General features: G+C 39.3%; 1 protein-coding gene across 1 annotated transcript in view; it reads left to right on the forward strand.

Moving 5' to 3' along the window:
- Positions 1 to 24,185, forward strand: part of FAM135B (family with sequence similarity 135 member B) — a gene marked incomplete at both ends in the record, with an annotated part of 125,057 nt that extends 100,872 nt beyond the window's left edge. The window contains 12 exons of the mRNA XM_084204511.1: positions 1,289 to 1,338; positions 4,234 to 4,389; positions 6,443 to 6,516; positions 9,333 to 9,487; positions 10,723 to 12,781; positions 14,566 to 14,732; positions 15,958 to 16,049; positions 18,216 to 18,313; positions 18,642 to 18,793; positions 19,560 to 19,670; positions 22,089 to 22,202; positions 23,980 to 24,185. Of these exons, the coding sequence (XP_084060637.1) occupies positions 1,289 to 1,338; positions 4,234 to 4,389; positions 6,443 to 6,516; positions 9,333 to 9,487; positions 10,723 to 12,781; positions 14,566 to 14,732; positions 15,958 to 16,049; positions 18,216 to 18,313; positions 18,642 to 18,793; positions 19,560 to 19,670; positions 22,089 to 22,202; positions 23,980 to 24,185 (3,434 nt within the window). The remainder of the gene's footprint in view (positions 1 to 1,288; positions 1,339 to 4,233; positions 4,390 to 6,442; positions 6,517 to 9,332; positions 9,488 to 10,722; positions 12,782 to 14,565; positions 14,733 to 15,957; positions 16,050 to 18,215; positions 18,314 to 18,641; positions 18,794 to 19,559; positions 19,671 to 22,088; positions 22,203 to 23,979) is intronic.
- Positions 24,186 to 26,767: the final 2,582 nt, after the last annotated feature.

Below are 26,767 nucleotides of genomic sequence, written 5' to 3' on the forward strand. Positions count from 1 at the left end.
ATACCCTTTTTAGCCTCTTGAGCAGAGTGTTATTTGCATCATTTTATTCACAGTCTGAAAATCTACTAAAGATTTGGTTTCAAGGCTGATCTTCTGACACCTGTTGCACAAGTCAGTAAAATTATGGGGTGTAAGATTCATGCAGTAAGATGAACATAAATCAAATTTTTATATCTGTCTCCTTACATTCATTGGGGTGAAATACACCCAATTAAAAATATGTCATCTGACACAGGTAGTGGTTTCTAATTTGGGATGGCATAAACTGCACGTTGTATTTGCTGTATTTCTCCACTGAGCTGTATTTCTCCACTGAGCTGGGGAAGAATGTAAATGGCTTACCCAGTTGTATCATCTATATTGTTCATATACATATGATAGGTTTTACAGAAGGTTAAGATAAATCCAAGAATATAAATCTCTGCATGTTTTCTTAATTATTTTTTCCCTAGCTTCCTGAGTAGTGTATGTAAAAAGAAAGTAGCTTATCTTAGACATTAAAAGTGGAATGGTTATTTTCCAAATTTTACCAGCTCTATTTGAGTCTTTTCAAGGCACAACTCATTTTTGGACTGTCCTTTCCCATTTATCAGTGCTATCTGAGAAGAGACATTTGGGAATTGAGGAGGGCATTGGTCTGTGAGTTGTTTTGCTTTGTTCCTGCTTTGTTTCTTTATGGACACCATTAGAAAGTTCCACATTACAAAATGGAGATGCTGAAGCTGGAGGATTGATTGATGTCCTCCTTTTCCTGATAGATTGTGGTGCATTTAAAGCAGAGTGTCCCTGGGCTGGATTCTCTCAGGATTAAATCAAAACACTGCTGCTTGCAGTGGTGAGGTAATTCCAACTTCACAAGGCAGTACAGAGATGCCCAATATTTTACTGGTCAGGAATTTGATGTTGATACACAGTCCTCTGTAGCACACCAGGGACAACCATTCCTTGCTCATCATTTCTTCAGGCCTGTATTTAGTTCTATAGTTGGCCATAAATATCAAAGGGTAAAAATCAAGCTTCTAGTCAGAGTCAACAATGAGTCAAATTCTGTTGTCTTTGTCACCAAAAAACTAACATTTTCTACTGGTTTAGTGGTCCAGATTGCACAAGCAGAAGTTGCACCTGCAAGAGTTCAAGTGGGTTGTGGAGTGCCCACACCCAAACAGAAACTTGTCTGCCAGGCAGAATACCAAATGGCTGACTTCTCTCATGAATAAACAGCAGAGAATTAATATTTCACATCCACTGTTCTCAAACCTGATGTCTTTCTTTGTGTTTTTTTCCCCAGAGGAGCTATCTGTGGAAGAGACAGTATCCCAGCTTTGTATGGAGCTGCAGGTATTTCCTTCATCAGAACCTGTCCATAGGTTTTTCAAGTCCATTTTTCAAGTGCACTGAGACAGCTCAGAAATACATCAGAGCAGGAAAAAAGGGAATTTGGTGCCATCAGAAAGTTTGTTTACTGTTTCTCTTCTACCAAATATTTTACATAACTTTGATTAGTTGCTTATAAGGTGTTCCTGTCACTGTTAACAAGCCACCAGCTGGATTATTCTAGCATGCTTCAGTGAGCCTACCCTGAGTATCAGGATGACAAAAAAAATTATTTGGTGTAGGTTGCAATTATAGCTTTTCTGCTGACAGGAGAAAAAGTACTTTGGCAGGTTGTTCAACCATATATTTTCAAATAAAAATACCTAAATGTATTTGGAGGATCATGGGAGCAAAAAAGTGATTTTTGGCACAAAAGTGACTGAACTACTCTCTTGAACTTGCTCCTGCCAAGTTTATTTCAAGTGAGACAAAGACAAGTCATCAAGAGTGCCAGGAAGAAATGCAAGTGCCAGCTGATCACTGGAAAAATCAGAGATTTCATATATTTTATCTATCATAGGATCATATATTTTATTTATCATAGGATCATAGAATCATTAGATTTAAAAAGGCCTCCAAGATCATCAAGTCCTTTGGCCCAATATCACCATGCCCAGTAAACCATATAAATAATGAGCCACCTGCTCGTTTTTTAAACAATTCCAGGGTTGGTGATTCCAACACTTCCCTAGGGAAGGGAATTTGGTAACAATTAATGGAGGGAAGATGAGTCTAAACCACATGAGAAGTCCATTTACATTTCTGTTACAAATTGTGACCTAAGGTTTGTCAGTCATGGTTTTAAAATGGTTTCAAATGACAAATTTATTAGTTTTAAGTCCTGACTTGGATACTTTGAAGGAAATCTGATTTCACATAAAATTGATTTAGAAAAGCATAACTTACTTCCTCATCTCTACTAGCCTTAGAAGTTGTAAGGGTATAGGACAGACAACACAGTCTAGAGTCTCCTTTGGACTAATTTTCAGTGCAGTAAGAAATACTCCTTCCTTCCTTCCTTCCTTCCTTCCTTCCTTCCTTCCTTCCTTCCTTCCTTCCTTCCTTCCTTCCTTCCTTCCTTCCTTCCTTCCTTCCTTCCTTCCTTCCTTCCTTCCTTCCTTCCTTCCTTCCTTCCTTCCTTCCTTCCTTCCTTCCTTCCTTCCTTCCTTCCTTCCTTCCTTCCTTCCTTCCTTCCTTCCTTCCTTCCTTCCTTCCTTCCTTCCTTCCTTCCCTCCCTCCCTCCCCCCCCCCCCCCCCTCCCTCCCCGACAAACTCAAACATTTGATAACCAGTGAACTGGACAAATAGCCATCACACACCTATTCCTAAGATGACTTGCATTTATAATGCATCTTGCTTGAAGACTGAGCTTTCAGTTTATGATGCAAGAAACAGCTTACTGACTTAACAAATAAAACATTAACATTGACATACAGCCTATAAAATTGGACACCATAAATAAAGTAGTACCTTACTCTGCAAAGGGAAATGTTTGAACAGGATCTTTTGTTTCCCAGTATCCCCCTGATTTTTCCTGTACTAGAATGGGTCCTGGAGCTTGTGTCATTTTGGACAAGTCATTAAAACAGGATAGCATCCAAACAGTGTAAACACAGTGACAATATCTGTTCTATCCACACACAGTTTTTTTCTGCTGCTCTCATACGCAGACAATTTGTTTTTAATCATGGCTTAGTTTGCAGTGTCACCAACCTGGAAACTACCTGCATAATAAAATGTGAAAAATAAGCAGGCTTTCAGCTAGAGTGCAGTCCTAACAAAAAAAAAAAAAAAAAAAAAAAGACCCAGTGAAAAACATGGAGGAGGTAAAATGCAGTGTCTGTCTCTCATTAAAGAAATTAACAAGCTGGCAAGTTAAGAGAGCTGGGTTGCTGGGTTTGTTCAGCCTGGAGAAGACTCCAGGGAGAGGGTTTAACACCTTCTAGTACCTAAAAAGGCTACAGGAAAGCTGGAGAGGGATGTTTTACAAGGGTATGTAGTGCTAGGACAAGTGGGCATGGTGTTAAACTGACAGAGGGTGGGTTTAGATTAGATATAAGGAAGAAATCCTTTATTGTGAGAGTGGTGAGACACAGACACAGGTTGCCCAGAGAAGCTGTGGATTCCCCATCTGTGGAAGTGCTAAAGGCCAGGTTGGATGGGACTCTCAGCAACCTGGGATAGTGGAAGGTGTCTCTGCACATGGCAGGGGGGTTGGAAGAAGATCTTTAGCCCAATCTGTTCTATGATTCTATGAAATGAGGAAGTTTGGTGTGCAGAGACTTTGCACAGAGCTGGAGGGCACACAGGGACCCAGAATGTTCTAGTGTGGGACATGGGCAACAGCGCACTCTGGAATGTCTGTTTGCGTCATGTGTTGAGGACACAGTGTTTTGGTTTGAGGTTTCTTGTTATGTTCCCCCTCAATCATCCATCTGTATTCTAATGTGACATGGCTGGCAGGGCTCCTTTGCTGTCTGGCCATGGTTTATTTCAGAGCATCCAGCACCATCTGGTGGATAATTTGGAACCCACATGCTTTGTTTTGGTTTTTTTTTCCCCTAGTTACAACACCTGCAGTAAAGTGTCTGCAAAAAGTTATCTGTTCCCACTTCTTGCTCTCTAACTGCGTAGCTGAGATCATTTGCATTAAAATATTTGATTTTAAAGAGAAAAATAAAATGTCTCACCAGCTCTATTTGGGGTAAAAAACCTGAAAATAGTAGCTTTAGTAATAATATTCCTAAATCAAGAGAAATTTTTCTTGTTGCTGTTGGTCCTAAAAAGACTTAATCTGATGTACTAACTGATTCTTTTCCATAACATTCTTGATCTCATAATTTCCTTTCTGTCCTTTAGCTGCTGAGCAATCCAGAGAAGATAGCAGAACAGATAAGCAAGGACCTTGCCTGGCTTTGCTCTCACCTCCTGGCCCTGTGGACCCAGTTCCTAGAGGTGGCAACACTCCATCCAGAAGTCACAGCTTATCTGACTCAGGAGCATCACATGCTAAGGGTAATCTTAAGAAGTTAAAAGCAAGTCCAGTAATGGTCATGTCTTGATAAACTTTAGAGATTTATTTGGATGTATATTTTCAATCCAATTCTGCCTCTATGACTATTTACATGACATGGGGTGAACACAACAAGAGTTGAAGAGGAGAGGAAGAAGAGGTGAAGCCCAGGATTTGGAATTACAGATTTCAGTTTCTGGAATGAAGATGGTAGAGTTTGTGTGACCCAGGATCCTACATAAAATCAGTAACTTTGAACACCAGGATTAGGCATAGAACAGGAGGTGGGTGGGAAGGGGTATATGTCACCTTATGTCCATAAATCATAAACACCTGTTTTAAAAACCCGAACATCACAGTGAGAAATAAAAAAATACAATTTCATCTCAACTGGTTTCACAAAACTACCAAAAGGAATATGGATTTGTTTTCTTCACTGTCATATATATAGCTATTTGCCTTTCTCAAAATGAAGTGCACACAGCAAAATATTAATATAGTTGATGTTGAAATTGCTTCTTGTACTTGGTAATAAAGAAGGCACAAAACCACTTGTCATTTGAGCGAGTGTTGTCAGATCTGCTCATCTGATTAGCTCAGCAAGTGTTCTGTCTTCCATCAGGATGTTCTTGGTTATTGACCAGACACCAGCTCAGCCCATCACCTGAGCTGAACTCAAAGTCTGATCTAATCATTAGAGTAGGGACAGTGGAAGAAAGGGCAGGATTCATCTTGCATGCATGAGGAGTGTGCAGGGTAGGTATTGACACCTCAGCTTATGTTCTGCTCCTGTCAGTCAGTGGAGGTGAGCAGTGAGGTGACCAGAACGAGTCTCTGGAGCTTGCAAAAATGGGGCAAAAATTTCAGGAAGAGGTGGCTGAGTGCCTGATGCTAAAACTCTTCTGGTTAGTCTGTGAGGTCTCCCTTGCCTCTGAGGGGACCTGGGTGGCTTTCAGTCAAAGAACCCAACTTTGTGTGCTCCCAGCTCCAGCAAGATAAATCTCAGCCTCTGGGTTGTTCCAGACTTGACTGATGCCAACTGTCTTCTTGACCTTTGGCAATTTACATAACTTTGCATGCTCTGGTTCCTCCCCATATAAGCAGTGTGTACTTATACCTTTTCACCTCTGGAAAATGGTTTGAGAGCCCTAAATGAAAAGTTCTACTGTAAAGGCACAGTCTTTTTGAAGGGATGCTCATCCTTTGTTTAGTAAGGCTGTTTGCTAAAGCACAGCTGGGATTTAGGGAAATGCTGAGATGCTCTGACATATGCTTTCCACTGCCATTTTCTGTCCCTGTAACAGAGGTCACTTTTACAATTATTATTAGGAATGTATGGGCTGCAGTTTAACAGCTCAGTACATTTGATTGCATATTATGCTTGATTCATTTAAACTCAAAGCTTATTCCAGGGCAGATGACAGCACTGAATTTTTAATAGCTTATTTCACACTCTGTGCTCTGCCAGCCACTTCAGATCCGTGGCTCTTTTGTAATTGATTGTCCAACACCGAACATATCTAATGTCCATGAAGGGATTTGAAGACCTCTCAGTTTGTAAGTATCATGACATAGGCAGGTGTGTTTCTACTGTGATAGGGCTCATTCTCCTCTGGGCTGAAATGTCATACTTCCTTTGGTGTTGTGGTAGTTTGAGAGTCATTGTGGATGTTCCCATAGAAGAGATGATCAATTATGAATTTTTCTAATTTATTAAATCACTCCACTACTGCTTTTGCACAGTGGGAAAGGAATAAATCTTCCCAACTTTAACAATACAGGGGAAAATGGTAAATTTGACAGCTTTCAGAAAAGTAGTTAGAAGATGCAGATAACCAAACTTTGATTTATTGTCAAGGGAGTCTTATCTTGCAGCAAAATATGCAACAATACCAACTGCTTTGTGCTGAACTGGGAAAATGAAGCAGAATTGAACTCTTTTTTAATGTCAACACTAATGAATCTGGTCCTGGTAGTCAGTGCTGTGTTCTTAGACTGATGGCACTTGTCACCTTTCAGCAGATCTTAGGCTTAATTTGTGCATCTCTCTCTCAGGTGAGAAGATTCTCAGAAGCCTTCTTCTACACTGAGCACCAAAAACCTGCTGTGCTCATGTTCCAGGAAGGCCTGTAAGTAACCCATTAACACTCCCCTATCTCTGGAATGACTAAAAATTTACTTTAAAATATTTTGCAATCAAGAACAAGATCTTTTTCTGCAGGGTACGAAGGAATTTAATTTGAGAGATGTCATTGGCTCTATTTTCGCTCCATATTGTAAACTTATTGAAATGAGTTTCAAAACTAAGTGACTGATCAGGCTGGTCCCAGAAATAATTAATTTCAAGCTAAGTATATATATAGATATGTGTGTGTGTGTGTGTGTGTGTGTGTGTGTGTGTGTGTATTCTTCAATTAACTTCCTAAATCAAACACACCATATCCAGCACTGGTACTTTTAATGGGAAATAACTGTTTAAAAGCAACAAATCTTAACATTTATAAATTTTATTTTTACCAGCCCTAAACCCAAGGTAAGTATTTCTTTCAGCTGGACAATTTCTGCTTGTAACCAAACTGTGAAGTGTGAGGAGTCAGTCTTAAAGCTATGCCAGGGCAAATCCTGCCTTTGGTTTTAGCCCATGAGCCCAACTGGAGGCCTTGGATGATACTCAGGACCTGACCCCTGAAGGCAGAGTTCAAAGAAGGATGTTCAGATTTGAATTTCTGAGTAATGAAGGTTATCCAGACTATTTGTCACCATGGGCAGACCACAAGGTTACCATTGTGAAACCCATCTTTTAGAAGGGGCTGAAAGGCCATGACATCAGGTCCTGTCACAATGATGATTTTTAAGTGGGACATTTGCCTCTGACCTAGCGCAGAGGAGAAAATTGCTTTTCTCAGAGCTGTCATTGGGGACATTAAGGCTGATTCAGTGTTGATGGAAAGGGCCCCGACTTCATTAGTGGATGGGTTGTACAAGGCTGCCTTGTTCTGCCAAATTAGAGCAGCACCATAGCTGCAGGGTCCCAGCTGTGTTCATTTGGCTCTCCCATGTCAGGATTTTAGGGAGCTGTGTACAAGGAAAACCACATGTCAAGATCCTGAGGTGAGGACATGCACACTCCTGGCCCCATTCAAACAAACATAATCCTGTACAGGGGAAAGCCTAATTGCATGAAGTGCTTCTATTTCTCCAGGCAGTCACAGGTGTAGCCCATTTCCTACAGATAAATGTAATGTTTTCCCCAGTAGTTATCAAAAAGAGTAAGAAAAAAAAAAAAAAAAAAAAAATTGGTCTGTGCAGAAAATTTGGTCTATACAGGCTGCATGGTAGAGCCAGGTTTTCTTCCTGAATTCAGTAGATTATGCAGATGGAAAAACACAGTCTTGGCTGTCAGAGATTTACTGATATTAGGTGTGGTAGTGGGGATTATTGGTTGGGTTCACGGTCACCAGCTCAGATCAGTGCTCAGTGTGCCAGGTGCTGTACAACCACCTCAAGCAGTACCTTCTTTCTCCCCGTTTTATTTTCCTTCTTCCCAGACAGGAGCTGGTTTTTGCCTCCCATGCTGTTGTGGGTTTGTGTGAAGCTGTGCACTCCTGTACTTGACAACAATTGACTGCTTAGGCAGAAGAGTACCCACTGTTCCCAGCAGGCTGGGTGTGGTACAGGGTGGAGGCCTCTAGGAAGTCACATACCCTCCTTAGATTTTACAGGCAAAAATATTTCTCCTTGCTCACTTTCATATCAGTTATTTATCTTTTTTCACAGGGTAGGCAATAATCAGACAAGGGATAATGGCTTTAAGAGGAAGAATGGATTTACTTTCAGCTGACCATGAATGAAAATCTTTTTGCCTTACTCTCTGTATTTCATGTTTTACACATTTTTCAAGACAGATATTTAAATAGGAAGGCCCATCAGAAATAAAAATTATTGTATTGATTATAGCTGAACACATATTCATCTGCCATTTTAGCATCACATTCACTGAGGAGAGCCACATAGCATTTTGGGTGGCCTAAGTAATGGAAACAGATGGGGGACTAACAAAAAGCCAGAGAAGGACTTTTTACAAGGATGTGCAGCAATAGGACAAGGGGGAATGGCTTCTAACTGAAAGAGGGTAGGTTTAGATCAGGTATTAGAAAGAAATTCTCTGCTGTAAAGGTGGTGGGGCACTGGAATTGTTTATTCAGAAACTTTGTGACTGCCCCATCCCTGGAAGTGTTCAAGGCCAGGCTGAGAAAACTGGTCTGGTAGAAGGTGCCCCTACCCATCCAAGGGGGATAGAACTAAATGGTCTTGAAGATCCTTTCAACCTTAAACTGTTCTATGATTCTGTGACTTTGTCAAGAGACAGTGGCTGAGTAATTGCCTTAGCTCTTCCAGATTGGTGCATGTGTGAGACAGCTCTCTGTGAGTGCTCTGAGGTCTGATATAAGCGAGACAGAGGACTTGCCAGGCATCTTTTTTGGCTTTGTTCCTCCCTGTACTGCTCAACCAAATTTTGGATTATTGCTTCCTGCATCTGGGTTTTGAAACCCTGACCACAGCCAGAGTGATAGATCTCATTTCCTGACCAGAAACCAGCTGAGGGATTCAGCCCCAGCCAGCAGCTGAGACCCTTGGGAGGACAGCAACGGGTTATGGCAGCTAACAGGAGCCTATGACCGTGGGATCTGGAATAATTACAAAAACACTGAGATTTTTCAGGAAAGGATTGTGCAAGTTGTAGCTATTCCTAACTGAGAGATGGAAACCTAAGAGTTCTGGGTACCCCCATCATGCAGTACTGCTTCCCTTTAAATGCACTGACTCTGTCCTCAGCCTACATGTCTGGGCTTGCAGGACTAATGGAGAAACAGCACAGTAGAAACAGCACAGATTAGCACAGTATCTAATCAAGCACTCAATTTGTTTTGTATTTTGCTGCCAGGATCCAGAGCCATGCACAGATTTCTACAGAAATACGTAATTCGGATTATTTCACCAGCATGCCCCCGCTGCCGGCGGAATGCCTGGACATAGACGGGGACTGGAACACACTCCCAGTTATCTTTGAAGATAGGTACACAGACATGCCTTGCAAAGGTGAGTGAAACTCCACAGGGCACAGCTTCATGAGACAGCTTGAGCTGAGGGAGGAACTTCCCCAGCTCAGGATAAGTGATCTCACATCCCTGGGGCTTATGAACATAAATTCAGATGAGAGTGTGACTCCCTAAGTAATACACCTGAATTTTAGTGTTTTCCCTAACAGCAGAGTATTTCCTTCACATTTTTCACCTTTAAATTAAGCTTTCTTTAAAAAAGAGCTGGAGGAAAAATCTAGAAAGAAAATCAGATCTGTTGGATTTTTGCTATAGTACTAATGTAAGGAGAAAACACTAGACTGATATCCCCACTATGACATCTAGTGGTAAGAAATCTCAGAACAAAGCCCCACAATTTCAGTGTAAAGCCCCACACTCGCCTGAAAGGCAGCATTACTTTCCAAAAAAATATTTTGCCCTTTGAGTACCCAAACCAAATTTTTAATTAAGGAATTTTTTAGTTCCAGAGTTATTTAGTAAAACCTCATAGCCCTTACTACCTTTTTTCTTTTTACTCAACCTTTAAAATTACCAAGGAAGCAATATGTATTAATACTGTAGGTGTCCATAGTCTAGTGAATATAGCCTGTGGTACAAAATCTTCACTCTTCCACAGTTTTTCTACCGCCAAAACTGTAACAATGCTCATTAAAGATATTTAAATTATTAAACTGAGTATTAAACTGATTCAAAGTAAAAACTATACTATGAACAATATTGAATGACAAAGAAGTATCCATATTTTTTGGATACCTACACTCTAAAAGCTAACAGTGTAAATACAGCTCTATTGAGGAAAGTGTATTTTGTTAATATTGTCTTCTTTGGTCTATAATTGTTTGGTGAGTGCAGTTGTAGTTAAATGCACTCTGGCATATGCATTTGTAATATGCCTTTAATGAATGTATAATTTTTGTATAATTTAATAATGTAAAAGTATAGAGTAGTATTTTAGAGTTTAAAATCCCTTTTCAAAATCTCCTAATTCTTTGGGGTGGTTTGTTGTGTACTTGCAGGTAATACTCTTTCTTTCTTTCTTTCTTTCTTTCTTTCTTTCTTTCTTTCTTTCTTTCTTTCTTTCTTTCTTTCCTTCTTTCCTTCTTTCCTTCTTTCCTTCTTTCCTTCTTTCCTTCTTTCTTTCTCTTTCTTTCTCTCTTTCTTTCTTTCTTTCTTTCTTTCTTTCTTTCTTTCTTTCTTTCTTTCTTTCTTTCTTTCTTTCTTTTCTTTCTTTAGATCAGAATTTGGAAGTTTTCCCAGATTTTGAGGTTTCTGCAAATACTCAAGTGGATGTAAAACTGGAAAATGAAGACTGTGCATCAGATGATGCCACTGCAGTAATGAAAGGAGACTTTGAGAAAGACACTCCTGTAATACACACAGACAGGATAAACAGGAATCCCTCATGCCTACACAGCAGTACTGAAGCTGCTGCTAAGGGTTTAAACCAGCACTCCACATCTCAGGTATGTACAATAAACAAAGAAGGCCAAAGGAAACCTGAAAATATTTTTGTTTCAAGAGAGGAAACTATTTCTAACTCGGAGCCAGGCAATACAGAACACGTGTCAGAAGACTTTAAAACATCCGAGGAAGTTTTATTAAAAGATAATAGACTTGGGGCGGATGTTACCTGTGGAGACATAGAAGCCAGCAATAAGGACTCTCCCAAACGTGAGCCCACACTTATTGTCAGTGCTCAGCAGGAGTGTGGAGCATGTGGAACTGATGGCGTGGAAGACAGTACTGAAGTACATGAACTAGATGAATTTGGTCATCCTGAAAATAATTTCACTTCATCTGAGCTTGCACTGAATGAATTGACTAGTCTTGGAAAACCAGAGGTTGCAGACACCAAGGCTCATCTCCCTGTTTTGAAAACTTTGCCTTCACACAGCTGTGAAGTGAAATCAGTCACAAAGGAGCAACGAAGTGAGGAGAGTGAAGAATTTACCCTGATGTCAGGGGTCATAAAAAGATCTTCCTCTATAATATCTGATTCAGGCATTGAAAGCGAACCAAGCTCGGTGGCATGGTCTGATGCTCGCAGCCGGGCCCTGGAGCTGCCCAGCGACCGAGAGATCCTGCACCACTTGGTGCGGAGGCACGCCATCCACCGCAACTCCCTGGAGGGTGGCCACACGGAAAGCAACACCAGCTTGCCCAGTGGTATCCAGGCATCGCTCACATCCATCAGCTCTTTGCCCTTTGAGGAAGAGGAGAGGGAAGTGGAGCTTACCAAACTGACGAAATCTGTCTCTGCCCCTCAGATTAGTAGCCCAGAAGAGCCCCCGGAGGAGATGGATATATCAAAGCACAGTGGAGCCACCTCAGGAGATTCAGATCACAACTTAAGAAGATGCATGGAAACAGAGGATAAAGATGGAAAAATAATCATGGACTTTTCTGAGTGTCAAATGACCACTGAAAGTGGACAGATAGAACACAGAAGACATCCCAATCCCCTCCTCAAACACAGTAGCAGTAACACTGAGTTACAAGGGAACGAGGAGAAAGGTTTTCCAGAGACTTGCTGTAGTTTGGAATATACAAGACCACCCGGTTGTCCAAAGCAGCTCCAAGTTAATGTCTCTGAGTGCCTGTCACTGGAGAGCAATGGTGAGTGCAGCTTAAAAATACCAAGGGCTTGTAATTACTTGGACAAAAATATAGATAAGGTTGATACATGCATTGAGGATCCAAAGGATAAACTTAAGCTGGACAGTTTAAAAGTACAACAGGGCTCTTCCAATAGTAGAATTTCAGAAGGGGAGAGTTTTTCACAAAGCATAAAGGTGGTACCAGATTTTTGCTATCCGGTTACAGCTCCTTCAGACACCTCCACTGAATTTGGCTCACTGCGAGGAGAATGTGGCAGCTCTCTCACTGATGAGAGCCCAGCAGTATATGCAGAAATGCAGGGCTTGCAAGAAATTGAGCTCAATGACTCACCTGCCTCAGCAGACCCTGCATCAGGGGCCCACCAGGCTGAACATCCTCAGGAGCCCAACAGCCAAGAGAATAAACTTGTAGCGAACGGCACCGGGTTTCCTTTGGCCACGACAGAGGGAGTAGCCCTGGAAAGCAGAAAGGCTGCTGATGTGGTTAACATGTCCATCTCTTGCACAGCCACCTGTCTTCCCTTTTCTTCCGTGCTCAAAGAGACCCCTGCCATGGCGGGCTCCTCAGCAAAGCAGGCTGCGTTCCCCATCACGCGCCAGCCGCTGGGCTCCTTTGGAGTTGTCTGTCCTAATTCAGATGAGATGGATGAAGAGACCAACGAAAGGATGCTGAAGTAAGAATAACTAATTACTTCATTAATGTAGCTGTAATGCTGAGAGAACCTGACGCAGTTCAGGACCCTAATGCACTAGGCATACATGAAAGCTTGTATTTGAGACAGTTGCCTGAGGAATTTCAGTATAAATAATCCAAACAGACAAATGGTTCATATAGAATGAATAATCTAAATAGACAGGAAGCATGAAAACACAGAGAGATCGAGACTGCCAAAGACATCAGGTCCTTAATTCTCATGACAAGCAGTGGGATACTTAAGGTATCTAAACAATCTTTGAGACCTGAGCCTCCTTCTGAAACCAAGCTTACTCACACCAGAGTATTGATCCCAGATAGTCAATTCACTGTGGCAGTGCCACAGACTGTTTTACTCCTCTCCTTTAATAATTCCATTCAGTAGCTAAACTATGAAATGGGGAATTCAGATTGGCTGATATGTCTCAACTTCACCTTCTCAGACTGGAAGAATGGGAGAATTGAAGCCATGGATAGCTGGAAAAGAGGCATTATTTTTGTTTCTTGCATCATTGCCCAACACAAAAGTGCCGTATTGTGACACCTTGACGTCACAGGGGGCCCATTTCACAGATTGGCACACTAGCACTTATATTTTTTCAGTATAGTTTGGTGTCTCTTCTGTGCTGATGAAAAGCAGTAGCACTGAAATTTCTCAATCCATTCAGCTGCCCAAAATGTTGGATGTCTGCATGTACATTCATTTTCAACCCAGGACTTTGTTTTTATTCTTTTGAAAGCATCCTGAAGTTTTATAAACCATGCTTAAGTCCTGACAAATCTAAGCACAGAATTTGTTTCTTCTTTGTGAAAAAGAACATTTGAGCATGCATTCGTGCACATGAATTCAAGGCTTCCAGATTTATGGCCCAAAAGCTATATTTTTCATTCTTGTGTCCCTTAAAATTAGTTAGGCTGATGTAAGTAATTGCTCCCTGTAGGACTTCAGTATCTTAGGGGTCTTCTCCAAACTTAATGATTCTATGATTATATCAAGTTGGCTTAAGACATCCCTAAGCTTTAAAGGTTATATCTCCAAAGCTTGTCCTTCCCAGTTTTCTACTTAATTCTACACTTATGTTGTGATTATTAATTCCTGAATTATCTGGATCAGTTTTACTGAATCAAAAAGCCATTGAAGAGTTTGGCATCTTCAGGCAGCAGAATGGTTCAGGATGAATTTGAGTGTCAAATTTTAGACCTTTAGTAGGAAAGGTGTTATCTTAATTCTTTCAGCATTGAGATGTTCATCGAAGTTCTACTCAATTGTTTTCAAAAGAACATAAAATCAAATTAACCCCAAAATATCTACCACATGAGGTGCATCCCTTAACTCTAGCATGAGGAAGAGGGAAAGCACCTTCTACCTGACTATAAGTGCATTTGATGGTAGCAAAATTATACATTTTGCATTTCAGTACCTATAAGGCCAATGACATTGTTAAGAGGCAAAATTGTTAATTCTGTACCTCTCTCTCATTTTATGAGCTACCAGAATATTATTTTTTGCTACTCTTTCATTCCTTTGGCAAGTATGAGTTGCTAATGCACTTTAGTTTTTCCCTGTATGTAGACAAATTACAAAGAAACAAAGTTTATTCCCTTCATTCTGACTTTCTGTCTTAATAGATAAAGAATTGCATCCAGGTCTCTGCTTGAAAGGTGAAAATACAATTGCTCGCAAAGACAAGCTTCCTCATTTCTAGTTTGAAGGTTTATTGCTGACCACCCAGTTCTATTGTGATTAACTAATGTATTCTCCAGTTTTTATCAGGCCAAAGAAAAATTTAAAAAAGAAATGAAGATTGAAGGATTTCTGTACAGTGACTTATCTGTACTAGCTTCTGATATCCCATATTTTCCACCAGAGGAAGAGGAAGAAAATTTAGAAGATGGAATTCACCTGGTTGTCTGTGTCCATGGATTGGATGGTAAGGCCAGGAAGAATTGCTATTTTTAATTCATTTTGGTGTAAATTACAAAAAAGGACAGATGTTCAGCAAGTATGAAAGAATGGAGAGTCAAAGTATTTGTTTTAGCTAAGTATTTGTTCCTTATTATGCTATTCAGTCCATCATAATAAAGGATCTATGAGAATATTAAATATTGTGCTAATATATGGGGTCCTGCTATCTGTTTTTGGTTTTTGTTGTTTTTTTTTTTTTTAAAGCACATCAGTCCTCCTGTGAACAGGAAGAGTGCATTGCTGTAACTCCTTGTCTTTCCACAAATTGTTTGATTTGTTTTGGTTGTTTTGCAGTGTGTCCCCAGGAGGGGAATGTTATTTAAACCCCCAAAATACTGTTATAGATTAGATAGTGGCTGAGTTTATAAAGTGAGGAAATAAAAATCATTCTTCACTGCAGAGGAAGCAAATCTTGGGATTTTTTTACTTATGTGCTTTCCAAGCAGGAAACAGATATGTTAAATGTTAACTTTCTTTTGGCAAATTATTGATATCAATTAGTAAGGTGTGGATGTTAACATTGAAACTACAGAGAAGAAGTGGTAGAGGCTCTGATATCTCAAAAAAAAAAAAAAAAAAAAAAACAAACACTGGCTTGAGCCACGACTGTTTGCCATTGAATATCTCAGTAGCAGGAATGCCCTTCTTGTGAGGTACTGGTACCTTCTTCACCCACATAAGATTTCAGAAAACTTTGGAATTTCCTAGTACAGAATGCGGCATCTCTTACAATATCAGAAGTCTGACAGTGTTTCAGCACCACCTCTAATTGTGAGTACATGAGATGGGCACCTCTGCATCAGAAGGTACAGCCCTACAGCACAGCACAGGTATTGAGGCATCCCTGGGGGTCTCCCCTGAGCTGGTTGTTTTTTGTCTTACCTCTGCTGTTCAGCAAATAGAGGACAGATTTATTCTGGACCTGATCTTTGCCCTTTCTTACCCACCATTTATCTTATCCACCATTCGGTCCCCCACAGCAGCAGGTGAGGTCCAGACCACCTGGGCAGGCTGTGGGAGTTTCTGTTCTCTTGCTGTTTCAATGCATGATCCTGAGGTGTGATAATGTTCTTAGCAGCACTTAGCAAGAGCTCCATGGTGTTGTGAGAGCTCAAGATTGTTGTGTTAAATTGACTACATTGGTTATTTTTCTGTTGAATTGCATCTTATAAAATACCATTTGTTCCTAGGTAACAGTGCGGATCTGCGGCTGGTAAAGACTTTTATTGAACTGGGACTTCCTGGTGGAAAACTGGACTTCCTAATGTCTGAAAGAAATCAGGTAGTACAGAGCTAATTTCTGTCTTCCTTTCGATAGCTGAAATAGTGCCTTCAGCAAAAGCCTTTTCACCAGCTCAGTGAAACAAAAGCCCTGGGGAATTCAGGGAGTTTTATGCAGTATTTAGTGCAAAGGCTTGGTTCTATTCCTGTCTAATTTGATAGGGTGTTCAAACCTATTGGAAAATATTCCTGGCATTAAAGTCAAAGGCAATGACATTAGCAGTAATAGAACTAGACCTTAGAGGAAGAAAATGGATTTATCCTGCCAGTTTGCAAACTTGGCAGCCTGGTGCCTCTGCAACACCAGAAAGCAGCACCAACAGAAAGCAGCAATTTTAGTGATGCTAAATGCTCTGGAGGATGTGGAATACCCAGCAGGTGTTGTCAACTCCCTTTGCTGCATCAGCCATTGTTTCTCCTGTTGCAGTGTTTCTTGGGATTTATTTCCTTGAATGATAAAGAAATGTCTTCCAGAAAAATTGATTGCTGGTCTAGGCAGAGAAACAGAAATGAATCCTGCGCTTTGCTTGGCAGTGGAGCCATATTTACGACCAAAGGCCTAACTTTATGCACAAGATAAGGATTTCCATTGTGCAGTCAGAAACATTATTCTGATTTATGAGTACCTGAGAAACCGGAGTTAAAATTTTCTAACCTTGTTTGTTCAAAAGCTTTTATATTTTGAAGTGGCTGTTTGGTGTACGTGTGTGAACTTGCCACTTCCAGCACAGAGCTCTGTCAGCAGCAAACCTGGACAGTGAATGTAAGCAAAGTGAAAATAGTCAGGAGACCACTTTACACTTCCATCAAGGCCTCTTCCGTGAGAAGAGAATGTTTTCAGAGAATGAAACATCTTTACACATCTGTATTTATCCAGAGTCCATGATGGAAACTATTTAGACATCTTATTGTCTAGGAAGGTGGGGAAATTCTCACAGCACTGGAAGTGGAACCTGGGTGGCTTGATGGCTATTTTAATGTTGTAAAGCATCTCATCACTGTTTTTCCCTTCTCTGAGAACCACACTGAAAGTGACCCAAGAAATCAGTCATTTAGCTAGTTTGCTTTATAGAAGAAAATTCAAATCACTTTTTTGGGCATTCATTTGTGATGCATTTGACAAGCTCAGTTAGGCTGAAATGACAGTAAAGAATGGAGATATAATCAGGTGAAATATGACACTTGACATATTTTGGTTATGATTAACATTCAGGCTGATATTCTTGCACTTTTAAACAACATGAAAGGTTTGGGATAATGAGCCTAGGAGGAAATCATTAATTATCAATGCAGACAAAACAAACAGGCAGAAGGTTACTGGACTGTTTTTAGTTTATGAGAACATTTATTTTAAGTCTGTACTGCAAAGTGAATATCGACATGTTTTCCTGTGCAAGAGCTGCAATTAGCAAGATGAGTTGTGTCACAAAAGCATTAATTACTCATATGTTTCAAAAGCATTAATTACTCATATCTTTACTCTGAATAGCTGTTCCAACATTTGATGATTGTTTTGTGGCATCTCATTAGTTAGGAGTTTGATTTAGAGTCCTGTTGGATTGCCAAATTACAAAGTTCTGAATGAGATCTGCCTGTAATTGTATAGACTGCAAATATATTGCTTGTTTTATTGTCTCGCAACTGGCAGTACTGTTGCAAGCAACAAATTATTCATCTGTCTCTAGCACTCATTCTCTTACTGATGACTGTTGAATCACAAACACACAGCATTTGATTGAGATGGCCAAATAATTTTGTGATGACATTCTTAGCATCAGCATAACCCTCATGTCAACATATAATCCTGTAAAGTATTTTATTGCAGTAATCTGTTGAATCCTAAATGCCAAAAGCTTTTCTTTCATGTGCAGACCTTGGTATCTAGAGCAGCTGAGCATTAGCAGCTCTCACTAGTGTCAAGTCAGGCTGCTTTAGCATCGTGCTTATGATTCTGGAATCACTCAGCAAGGAAAGTTTTCAAAGGAAAACTTCAGTTTAAAAGAGGACCTGGAGACTGAGGAAAATGTCCCTTCTTCCCCCTTGAGCACGTAAAAAGAAAAATTACAGTGGTTGTTACATTTCTGCTTGAATTTGACTTTAAAAATAGCATCAGTCTTCAATAAATATAATATATTTTAATTCATGAACTCATTTAATTTTTTTACAGACTGATACTTTTGCTGATTTTGATACAATGACTGACCGATTATTGGATGAAATTATTCAGCATATCCAGTTGTACAACCTTTCCATATCCCGAATAAGGTAAGCTTTATTAGATAGCAAATAGTGTGTAACTGTTTGAGTTACATGAGCAACATCTAGTGAAACTAGCTTTTCCTAAAGTGCCCTGTGTCAAAAGCCATTGAATCACTGAGATTAATTTTTACATTCCTATAGATGGGAATGAAAGAGAAAGATTCTTATGAAAGAGAATCTTGTAGGCTGAAAAATACATTTAATGATATCTAAAGGATCTTATTGAAAGTCCTGACAGAGTCCTCCCTCCAGAGCCATTTGTGCCATCTTTATGTCTATTTTAAAGAAAACACAGGTGGGTTTTGTATTAATGTAATTCTTTCTTCCCCAACAGTTTTATTGGACATTCCCTTGGTAACGTCATCATTCGATCTGTACTAACTCGCCCCAGGTTTCGCTATTACCTCAACAAGTTACACACCTTCCTGTCCCTCTCTGGGCCTCACCTGGGAACCCTTTACAACAACAGCACTTTGGTTAGTACAGGTAAGAGTTGATGGGAAAGCTTTGACTGGCTGTGGTCCACAGCAGAGTGCATGAGAGGGCAACAACTGGAGGTAGGAATTTATTGTAGCATGACTTGTAGCTTGAAGTTGGGGAAAATATTTGCTGAAGACTTCAAACCTTCACACTTCAGAAAAAAATTGCAATTTCAATATCTACAGGGTCCATCATATAGCTCCCTGGAAAGCTCAGGGGTTTCCACTTAGTGTCCCACTTCTTCTCTGCTGCAAATAAAGAGAGGAGTCTCCATGGCTGAAAAAGAGACATTATTATGGAAATGTCTTTCATTTCAGTCTTCCTGAGTGTTTTCCTACTACCGTGAGACAACCACAGAATCTTAGAATAGTTTGGGTTGGAAGGGACCTTAAAGATCATCTATTTCCACCCCTGCTATGAGCAGGGACATCTTCAATTAGATCAGTTTGCTCCAAGCCTTGTTCAACCTTACCTTGATTATTTCCAGGGATGCGACATTTACCACCTCTCTGGGCAACCTTTTCCAGTGTCTCACCACCCTCACTGTAAAGAATTTCTTCCTTAGATGTCGCCTAAATCTACCCTCTTTTAGTTTAAAACTGTTACCTCTATCATGTGAGACCCTTAGACTTTTCTCCCTGTTGATAGGGAGTACAAGAACAAACAAGACTTCTAGAAAATTACTGTGCTATCATTACTGTAGGCACATGTCTTTAACTCTCCTGCTTGATGATTTACAAAGGATAAAAATATGCACCAATTTTCATTCCAGGTCTATGGCTAATGCAGAAGTTAAAAAAGTCAGGGTCGCTTTTGCAACTGACCTTCAGGGACAACGCGGACCTACGCAAGTGTTTCCTCTATCAGCTCAGCCAAAAAACGGGTGAGTAGGGCTTGATGTGCCTTGGGATGTGCCAAGGGCTATTCCATGGCTTGTGCTGGGTTGTCCTATTCTCCAGGGAGCTAAGGAAATCTGCATTTTGTTAATGATCATTCTATAAACACACTTGTTAGAAGAGCTGCCCTGTGTAAAATCTAATATCAATTTCATCTGTGCATTTTTTCTGTGAAAGTTATCAGATAACGTCTTTGCCAACCTGTTAGTGTTAAATAAGACCTTCATGCTGTAGTAAACATGCACCTGAGTTTATATTCTGGGAGAAAGAAACATCATTCTTGACAGGCCATCATTCCTTAATTTATGCTATGAGATGAAAACCATTTTTCCTTTTTTATTATTTTTTTGTAAGTTTAACATCTCTTGTCTCTAGGAAATATGACTCTGTGAGATGAAGAGCAAATTTTATTCATGTCTGTACTGACATTTCTGTACTACAGAAAAAGATGTATGGCCTCACACTAGAAAAATGATGTCTAAATAGAGAATCATTTTTCCTATTCTTTAGTCTATCATGAATAAATTAAATAGATCAGGCTTTTCTTAAGAAAAGAATATAAGTGTGATCCTTCTGTTGAAGCAGTTGTTTTCTTTTAAGAGTTGTTTTTAATGTTGAGTGTGAGCAAACTGGTGCTAAGTAGGTAGTGACAAGGTCACTACTTGTAGTTTAGTTCTTTTCTCATATTTTTGTGCACTGCTAATAGGAAACAAAGACTACGTTAGTATGAATAGAACATCTAAATCTTACAGATATGTTACATAACTCAATCAATGACAGGATGTCGATGTAAATTGGTGTTATTTGAATTTTCCCTTTGATTCCCTAGTTCTTATTTCCATGGAATACAGTTGATGGCTGCTTTACTATTGTCAAATAAAAATAAAATTGGGTCTACACAAAAAGCTCATATTTTAACTTCCCAAGCAATGAATTCCCAAGCAAGTGTAGTGAGTCAAAGCTGCTGCTTGTTAGCTTGGTAGACTGGAGATATAAGAGGCTATAAATGCAGTTGTTGTCCTTCAAAAGGGAGAAAGCAGAAATTTAAGTGTGGAGAGAGTTGTCAGAATCACCTGGGTAGATGCTTAGGAAAAATATCCAATGATATAGACGTGTCCACATGTGAGCATATGAACTTGCATACTGAGTCAATGGAGAGATGTCCCTGCCCTGGCACCCTGCTCCCAAAAGTGGGGAGAACCTACAGAGGGAGAAATGCCAGAAGCAGTGTTGTGCCTACATTGCCAGGTGACTCTTTAAGCCTCCAGCAATTTCTGACTTCCTTATTAAAGTAGGAGTCCCTGCTACCTTTCAATCTCTTTAAGAAATGTTTCTCATGCTTGTTGTGAAAATAAAAACCAAAACAAAACCCACAATAAAATATTCTTCCCTATTGCACCTCTTCACATAAGGTTTTAGTTATGGTAACACTCACTGGGGCTTCTCCTATCTTTAACTTCAGACCAAAGTTACAAACTCAGTTGGTTTGACTGCACAAGAATAAAATGATAAAAACCTTAAGACAGGTTTTGGAATAGCTGCCAGCAGGACTTTTCATTGTGGTGGTGATGGCCAGATTTTCTATGAAAGTCTAGAAATCATAATTGTGGAATCATAGAGACATGGATGGGCCTTCAAGATCATCTGTTCCTATCCCCCTGCAATGGGCCAGGCAGCTAAAAGCCCCATCCAGCCTGGCTCTTGTTCTGGACCACTTTCCCATAAGAGAGAGGGAAAGATGAACGACAAACCCACAGCTCTTCTGTATTGAGGATAATTTCTGAACAAGTAGGTTATGTCATGAGTGTCCATTTTCTTATTTTTCTGTTAAATGTGGGTGATGGAGGACTCAAGATAGCATAGACAGGTCAAACAGCAGGAGCGCATCAGTGGCCCCATTAGCTCCGGGGAAGAGGCAGAATTTGGGGTTTTCAGTGATGTACCAGCAGTGTGGATTTGTCAAGTGACTGCTGCATGCAGGAACTGGATGGACCCTAAGACTCACTCAACACCAATGTAACAGTGTCATATTATAGCAATTCCTTTTCTTCTCCCTCTATCTTGTTTGGGAATTTTACTACTTTACTGTGTTACTTAGAACTTGATCCTGTTTAGAAGTATAAATATTTGCAAAAGTAAGGTTTTAATAAAAGTTTTTTCTTACAGACAGCTCTTACTTTTCCTTGTTGACATACAATTAATTGATAAGTAACAAATAGTTCACAGAAGCAACAGAAATGTGTTTAAGCTGTTATAAATATTTCTAATATTCTGTTCCATGTTTTAATAATTATAATTTATTTTGCACTGTAGGTTTTCAAAAGCCTTTGAACATGATATAATCATGCTGACAATGTATTATTTTTCATGACTGTGCTTAATTGTGATTAATGTATTTGCCACAGGTCTTCAGTATTTTAAAAATGTTGTGTTAGTGGCCTCACCCCAAGACAGATACGTACCTTTCCATTCAGCAAGAATAGAAATGTGCAAAAATGCACTTAAGGACAGACATACAGGTATGTTTAATATACCTCTTTTATATATTCCCAAGGCTGTTAAGAATTGCATTTCTGTTCAACTGAGGTCATTACATTAGAAAGGTTTTTCATCAACATGATGAAAACTCAAATGTTTATTTGATAAGGAAGAAAGTGTTCATTTCCCACAGGAAATTACTGAAATCAATAAAAGAAGATTTTCAAGAAGCTCTTTTCCTGATGAAAACAAATTTCAATCAGGTCATAATCAAAGGTTTCTTACTGCTTCCTCCCCTTCCCTCTAATTTTATTTTTTAAGTGATAATAGAACTAGCTCTTGACAATGTTTTTTCTGTTGTCTGCTGATTTACTTGTACTGTCTCCCCTTTTTTTCACATAATGAAATCTTTCTAAACACGTCCAAAGTAAGGAGGGTTTCCCTTTGTTTTCAATAGTGTTTGAATGATTGCAAGATAATTTAAGGGACAGATCTAAAATCATATTGTTTTGTAATAAAATCTGTAAAATACATCAGGACTCACACCACCAGAGGCCCTCCTGTGATCTCAGGCTGTGTGTATTGCTTTTGTTATTAGCAGTCTTGCTCATTTATAAAATGTTTCGTGGCTTCAGTTTGATACCACATTCAGGAATAATGTTCAGTGCAATTTCATCCCCGTTTCACATAAGTTATTACCTAGAAATGGAGGTATTCATTGGAAGCAGAAAGAGACACACAGGCCCAATAATAAGCATGGTTGCCTTCATGCCTCTTACTTAAATGACAGCTCTTTCTACTTACCTCAGACATGAATTAAAACAAAATTTTCAACTCACCTACAGTGTTTGTTCCTTGGGGACATATTGGATCTAGCAGGAAGCAGATCATTACATTTATCAATATATCAGATAATTTATCTCTAAATGTTTCATGAGCCATTGTTTCTGCCCCTATAAACACCTCAACTATCTCTACATTATGCCTTTCCTGCATTAGAATCACCAGAGAAACCCAACTGGACTTGTGTCCTGCCAGACCCTCTCACATTTTAATTAATAGCCAGTAGGAGCCCAGCCCCACTCCCCTAAAAGATGCATGAGCATTTTCTTCACTGACAGAGGAAAGGCTGAGGATGTCCCAGGCCTCATGCTAAGCAGCTTCAGCAGATTCCTCCCCATGACCAGTGCCTCCATTAGATGAGCACTGAAGTTTTGTCCCCTGATGGCGGAGTCACAAAACTATCCTTTGTCTCCTAAAAAAGGAAAAAATCCCAGAAGTTTCTTTCCTCAATTAGGTAAAAAAACACCTTATAGGACCTTGGGAACTTGACCTCAAAATTAAGGATAGCCAATTGGACAGAAGCCAAAAAGTCCCACCTAAGCAATTTGCTAGAAAAAGAAGAGAACAAACAAACTAATTGCTTTTGTGGGGTGTTTTACCAGCAGCAAGAACCTCTTCCACTTGGCTCAGGTTTTCTCTGTAAGGGGTTTTTTAATTTGCCTTTTATTAAAACTTTTCTGTTTACAACACTACCACAGAAGCCATACTACTGATTTTATGCCTTTTAAGGTAGCTGAGCTATCTTGGGTGTGATATAAATCTCCAAGAACTTATAAGACCTAGCTCAAAGAAACCATATATCAGAGCACCACTCTGGTACCTGGAAAATCTTTGAACTGGATTGCTGTTTCTTACATTAATTTTTGGCCTTGCTTCCATTTTCCTTCTCACTGAGACTGTGTTAAATGACACTGGAAGAAAAGAGAGGGTCTGGGAGCTTTGGCGTGTAGTTGTGATATCTCAACCCTTTTTCAGGTCCTGTTTACGCAGAAATGATCAACAACCTGCTCCAGCCTTTGATTGGGGCCAAGGACTGCACGTTGATCAGACACAACGTGTTTCACGCTCTGCCCAACACCGCCAACACGTTGATAGGCCGGGCTGCCCACATTGCCGTGCTGGACTCCGAACTTTTCCTGGAGAAGTTTTTCCTCGTGGCAGGACTCAACTACTTCAAATAGTGCCTGAAGTATGGGGTAACAGAGGCCAACCTTTCCATTGGGTGGAGGAGACTTCCTTAGCCAACAGAGTGCAATGTTAGAAATGAGATCAGGTGGGACTTTCAAACTTTCCATTTCCATTTCTCTTTCAGAGAATAAAGTGCTATGGCTTTAAGGCATTCAAGCTTCCAAGTATTGGTGCTTTTGGAAGAAATAAATATTCCTCTTCAGTTTCTATGTTTTTTTGTCCACATAAAGACATGAGCCACTTCTGAAGTACAGAAGGAATCAGAATAAGAAGGTTAATTCTCTAAATGTGATTGGACCAATATAATTCCTATTTCTCCTGAATATTAAACCAGGAACTTGTCTGTTGTTGATTTATTGCTTATTTATGCATTAACAATGCTCTACATTTGTAGCACTTTTGGGGTAGTTAACACACAAGGAAACAAGTGTATGTGAACTCAGGTTAAAACCTTCTTTGTGATGAACTGAGAAGTCTGAAAACCATTTATGACAGTTTCAGTCTTTCTGTTTGGTGGAAAAAAATATTTGGATGGTTCCATTACTGGTAATAATTTGTAACATACAAATTGTACATTCAAATAATGGAAAGGAGTAAAATATTTTACATAGAATGAACAAATATTGATATTTGTTTTTAAAAAGAAGACCCAACTTTAGTTTGGGAAGAATTTAATTTGAGTTACAAGCTGCCAAACCAAGAGAACTATATTGGATTACTTGTAAAATATCAGTGGCATCTGTTAACATTTCTTCTGTTTACATTTATAAAGGATCGTAACTGACTGTGTCACAATCTTAAAGTGAAAATTTTTATGTCTGCATTTGTATTGAAGTCCATTTGTTCCAACAAGTTTCTTTTTTTTTTTTTTCTAATTTATTATTCTGATATGGAATTCAAAATATCGCCAGTTATACCCTTAAAAACCCCAAATATTTGCAAAAATAAAGGCTGGAGATGTAGAATGATAAGGATTGTGGAAACCTTAAAAAAAATAAGAATGTCTTAAGATCCTCTGCAATACTCTCTAAATGCTTTGTTAAAGCCCATTTGCAGTGATGTATACAGTCCTAATTATTATATGGTTACAGCTGGTTGAACTATTTAAAACTTTATTCATGCAATGTTACCTAAGTTGTTTTTAAGAGTTTTGAAAAAGAACATATTTCCCAATTTTTATTTTTTTCATTAAATTTGCAGTAGGATTTTTGCCACAAAGTTATCAGATTTAAAGTGACAAATTTCAATAACTTTCTGCACATTTTCATAATATTTGGATGAATTTTCAATGTCACATGGAGTTTTTTGAAAAAAGAGAAAGTGAATAATTCTTCACAACTATTTTTGTTTAGAAGGCAGGCAGTTTTTTAAAGCAAATACAATTTGTTTAAAAATGAAAATGAACAAGTCTCCATATCTTCTAGCAATGACTGTAAAAAAATTACAAAGCTGGGTTCAAGTGTCAAGACTCCTATCAATAAACTAAGATTAAGATGGTGGGGATTTGTGAAATAAGAGAATACAAAATGAAAACAAAATACATCACAGCCACAGGGAAATATTTGTAGTTACAAAAAGTAAAACTATTTTTTCTCAAAAGAAAAAAAGTTAAAAACTTACACAAAATTAGTTCAATAAAAGAGTTTTAGCAGACTGGCAAGTACTGGTAAAGGAAAAAGGCTGGCTTGATAACTAAGGCATGTTTTTAAAATAGGAAGGAGAAAGAAGGTATATACCAAAGGGTGAGACTAAAACACCTGAAAAGAAGTATTACACATAAAAACCTTGTGCCCTCAGAGAGGCAGAAATTCTATGGGAACAACTCCATGGTGTGATTCAATGTTGACAAGTTTCTTAAAAAAAACCTCAGTACTTGAATTAAATAGGTACATACTATTTTGTCTTGCTCTCTCCCTCTTTTTCTCTTTTTTTCCTTACAGATTGACTGTTAAATGTTAACAGTCAGTTTTCCTCAGTTAACAAATGAATTCTATCAGGAAGCCTGTGGTTTCCATTTCTTGTTTGGGAATTCTTTCTCACTTTTTGGCCTCAGCAGTCTAGTGGCAGCTGCACAGACATATCACAACTTCTCCCTCAGTAAATTGTCTACAGAATTTTAAATATAAAGGGACATGGAGGTGGAGTCATTATATACTGCAGCCCTTTTAAGCCAGGAGTAGTACTCCTATATGAAAAAACAGGAAAGAAAAGCAACTTCTAACTGTAAGCAATCTTCAGTGTGCTGTATGAGGGTCTGGTCCACTCAAAGAAAACATTCAGGAACCTGAAAACTGAAGATTCTGAAAAACATTTAGAAAGAAAGGACTTTACACCTATATACACACCTGCTGTGCGAGTTTACATAGTCTATACAAAGAAGATTGCTTATTTCCAGGTCTCACTCACCAACTCTCACAGCCTGACAACAAACCAGTGTAGCTGTTCTTATACTCAGATGGGAGGTTCTTGCCTTGCCTCGGACATTGGACAGCATCCCCAGACTTCTGTTTGCATGACTGTGAGAGGATGGACATGGGAAAAGGTCTCTGCTTTGCTGCAGGAGTTGGTGGGTCTT

Source organism: Fringilla coelebs (genome assembly GCF_963513975.1).
Source record: "Fringilla coelebs genome assembly, chromosome: 1".
NCBI classification, from domain to species: Eukaryota; Metazoa; Chordata; class Aves; order Passeriformes; family Fringillidae; genus Fringilla; species Fringilla coelebs.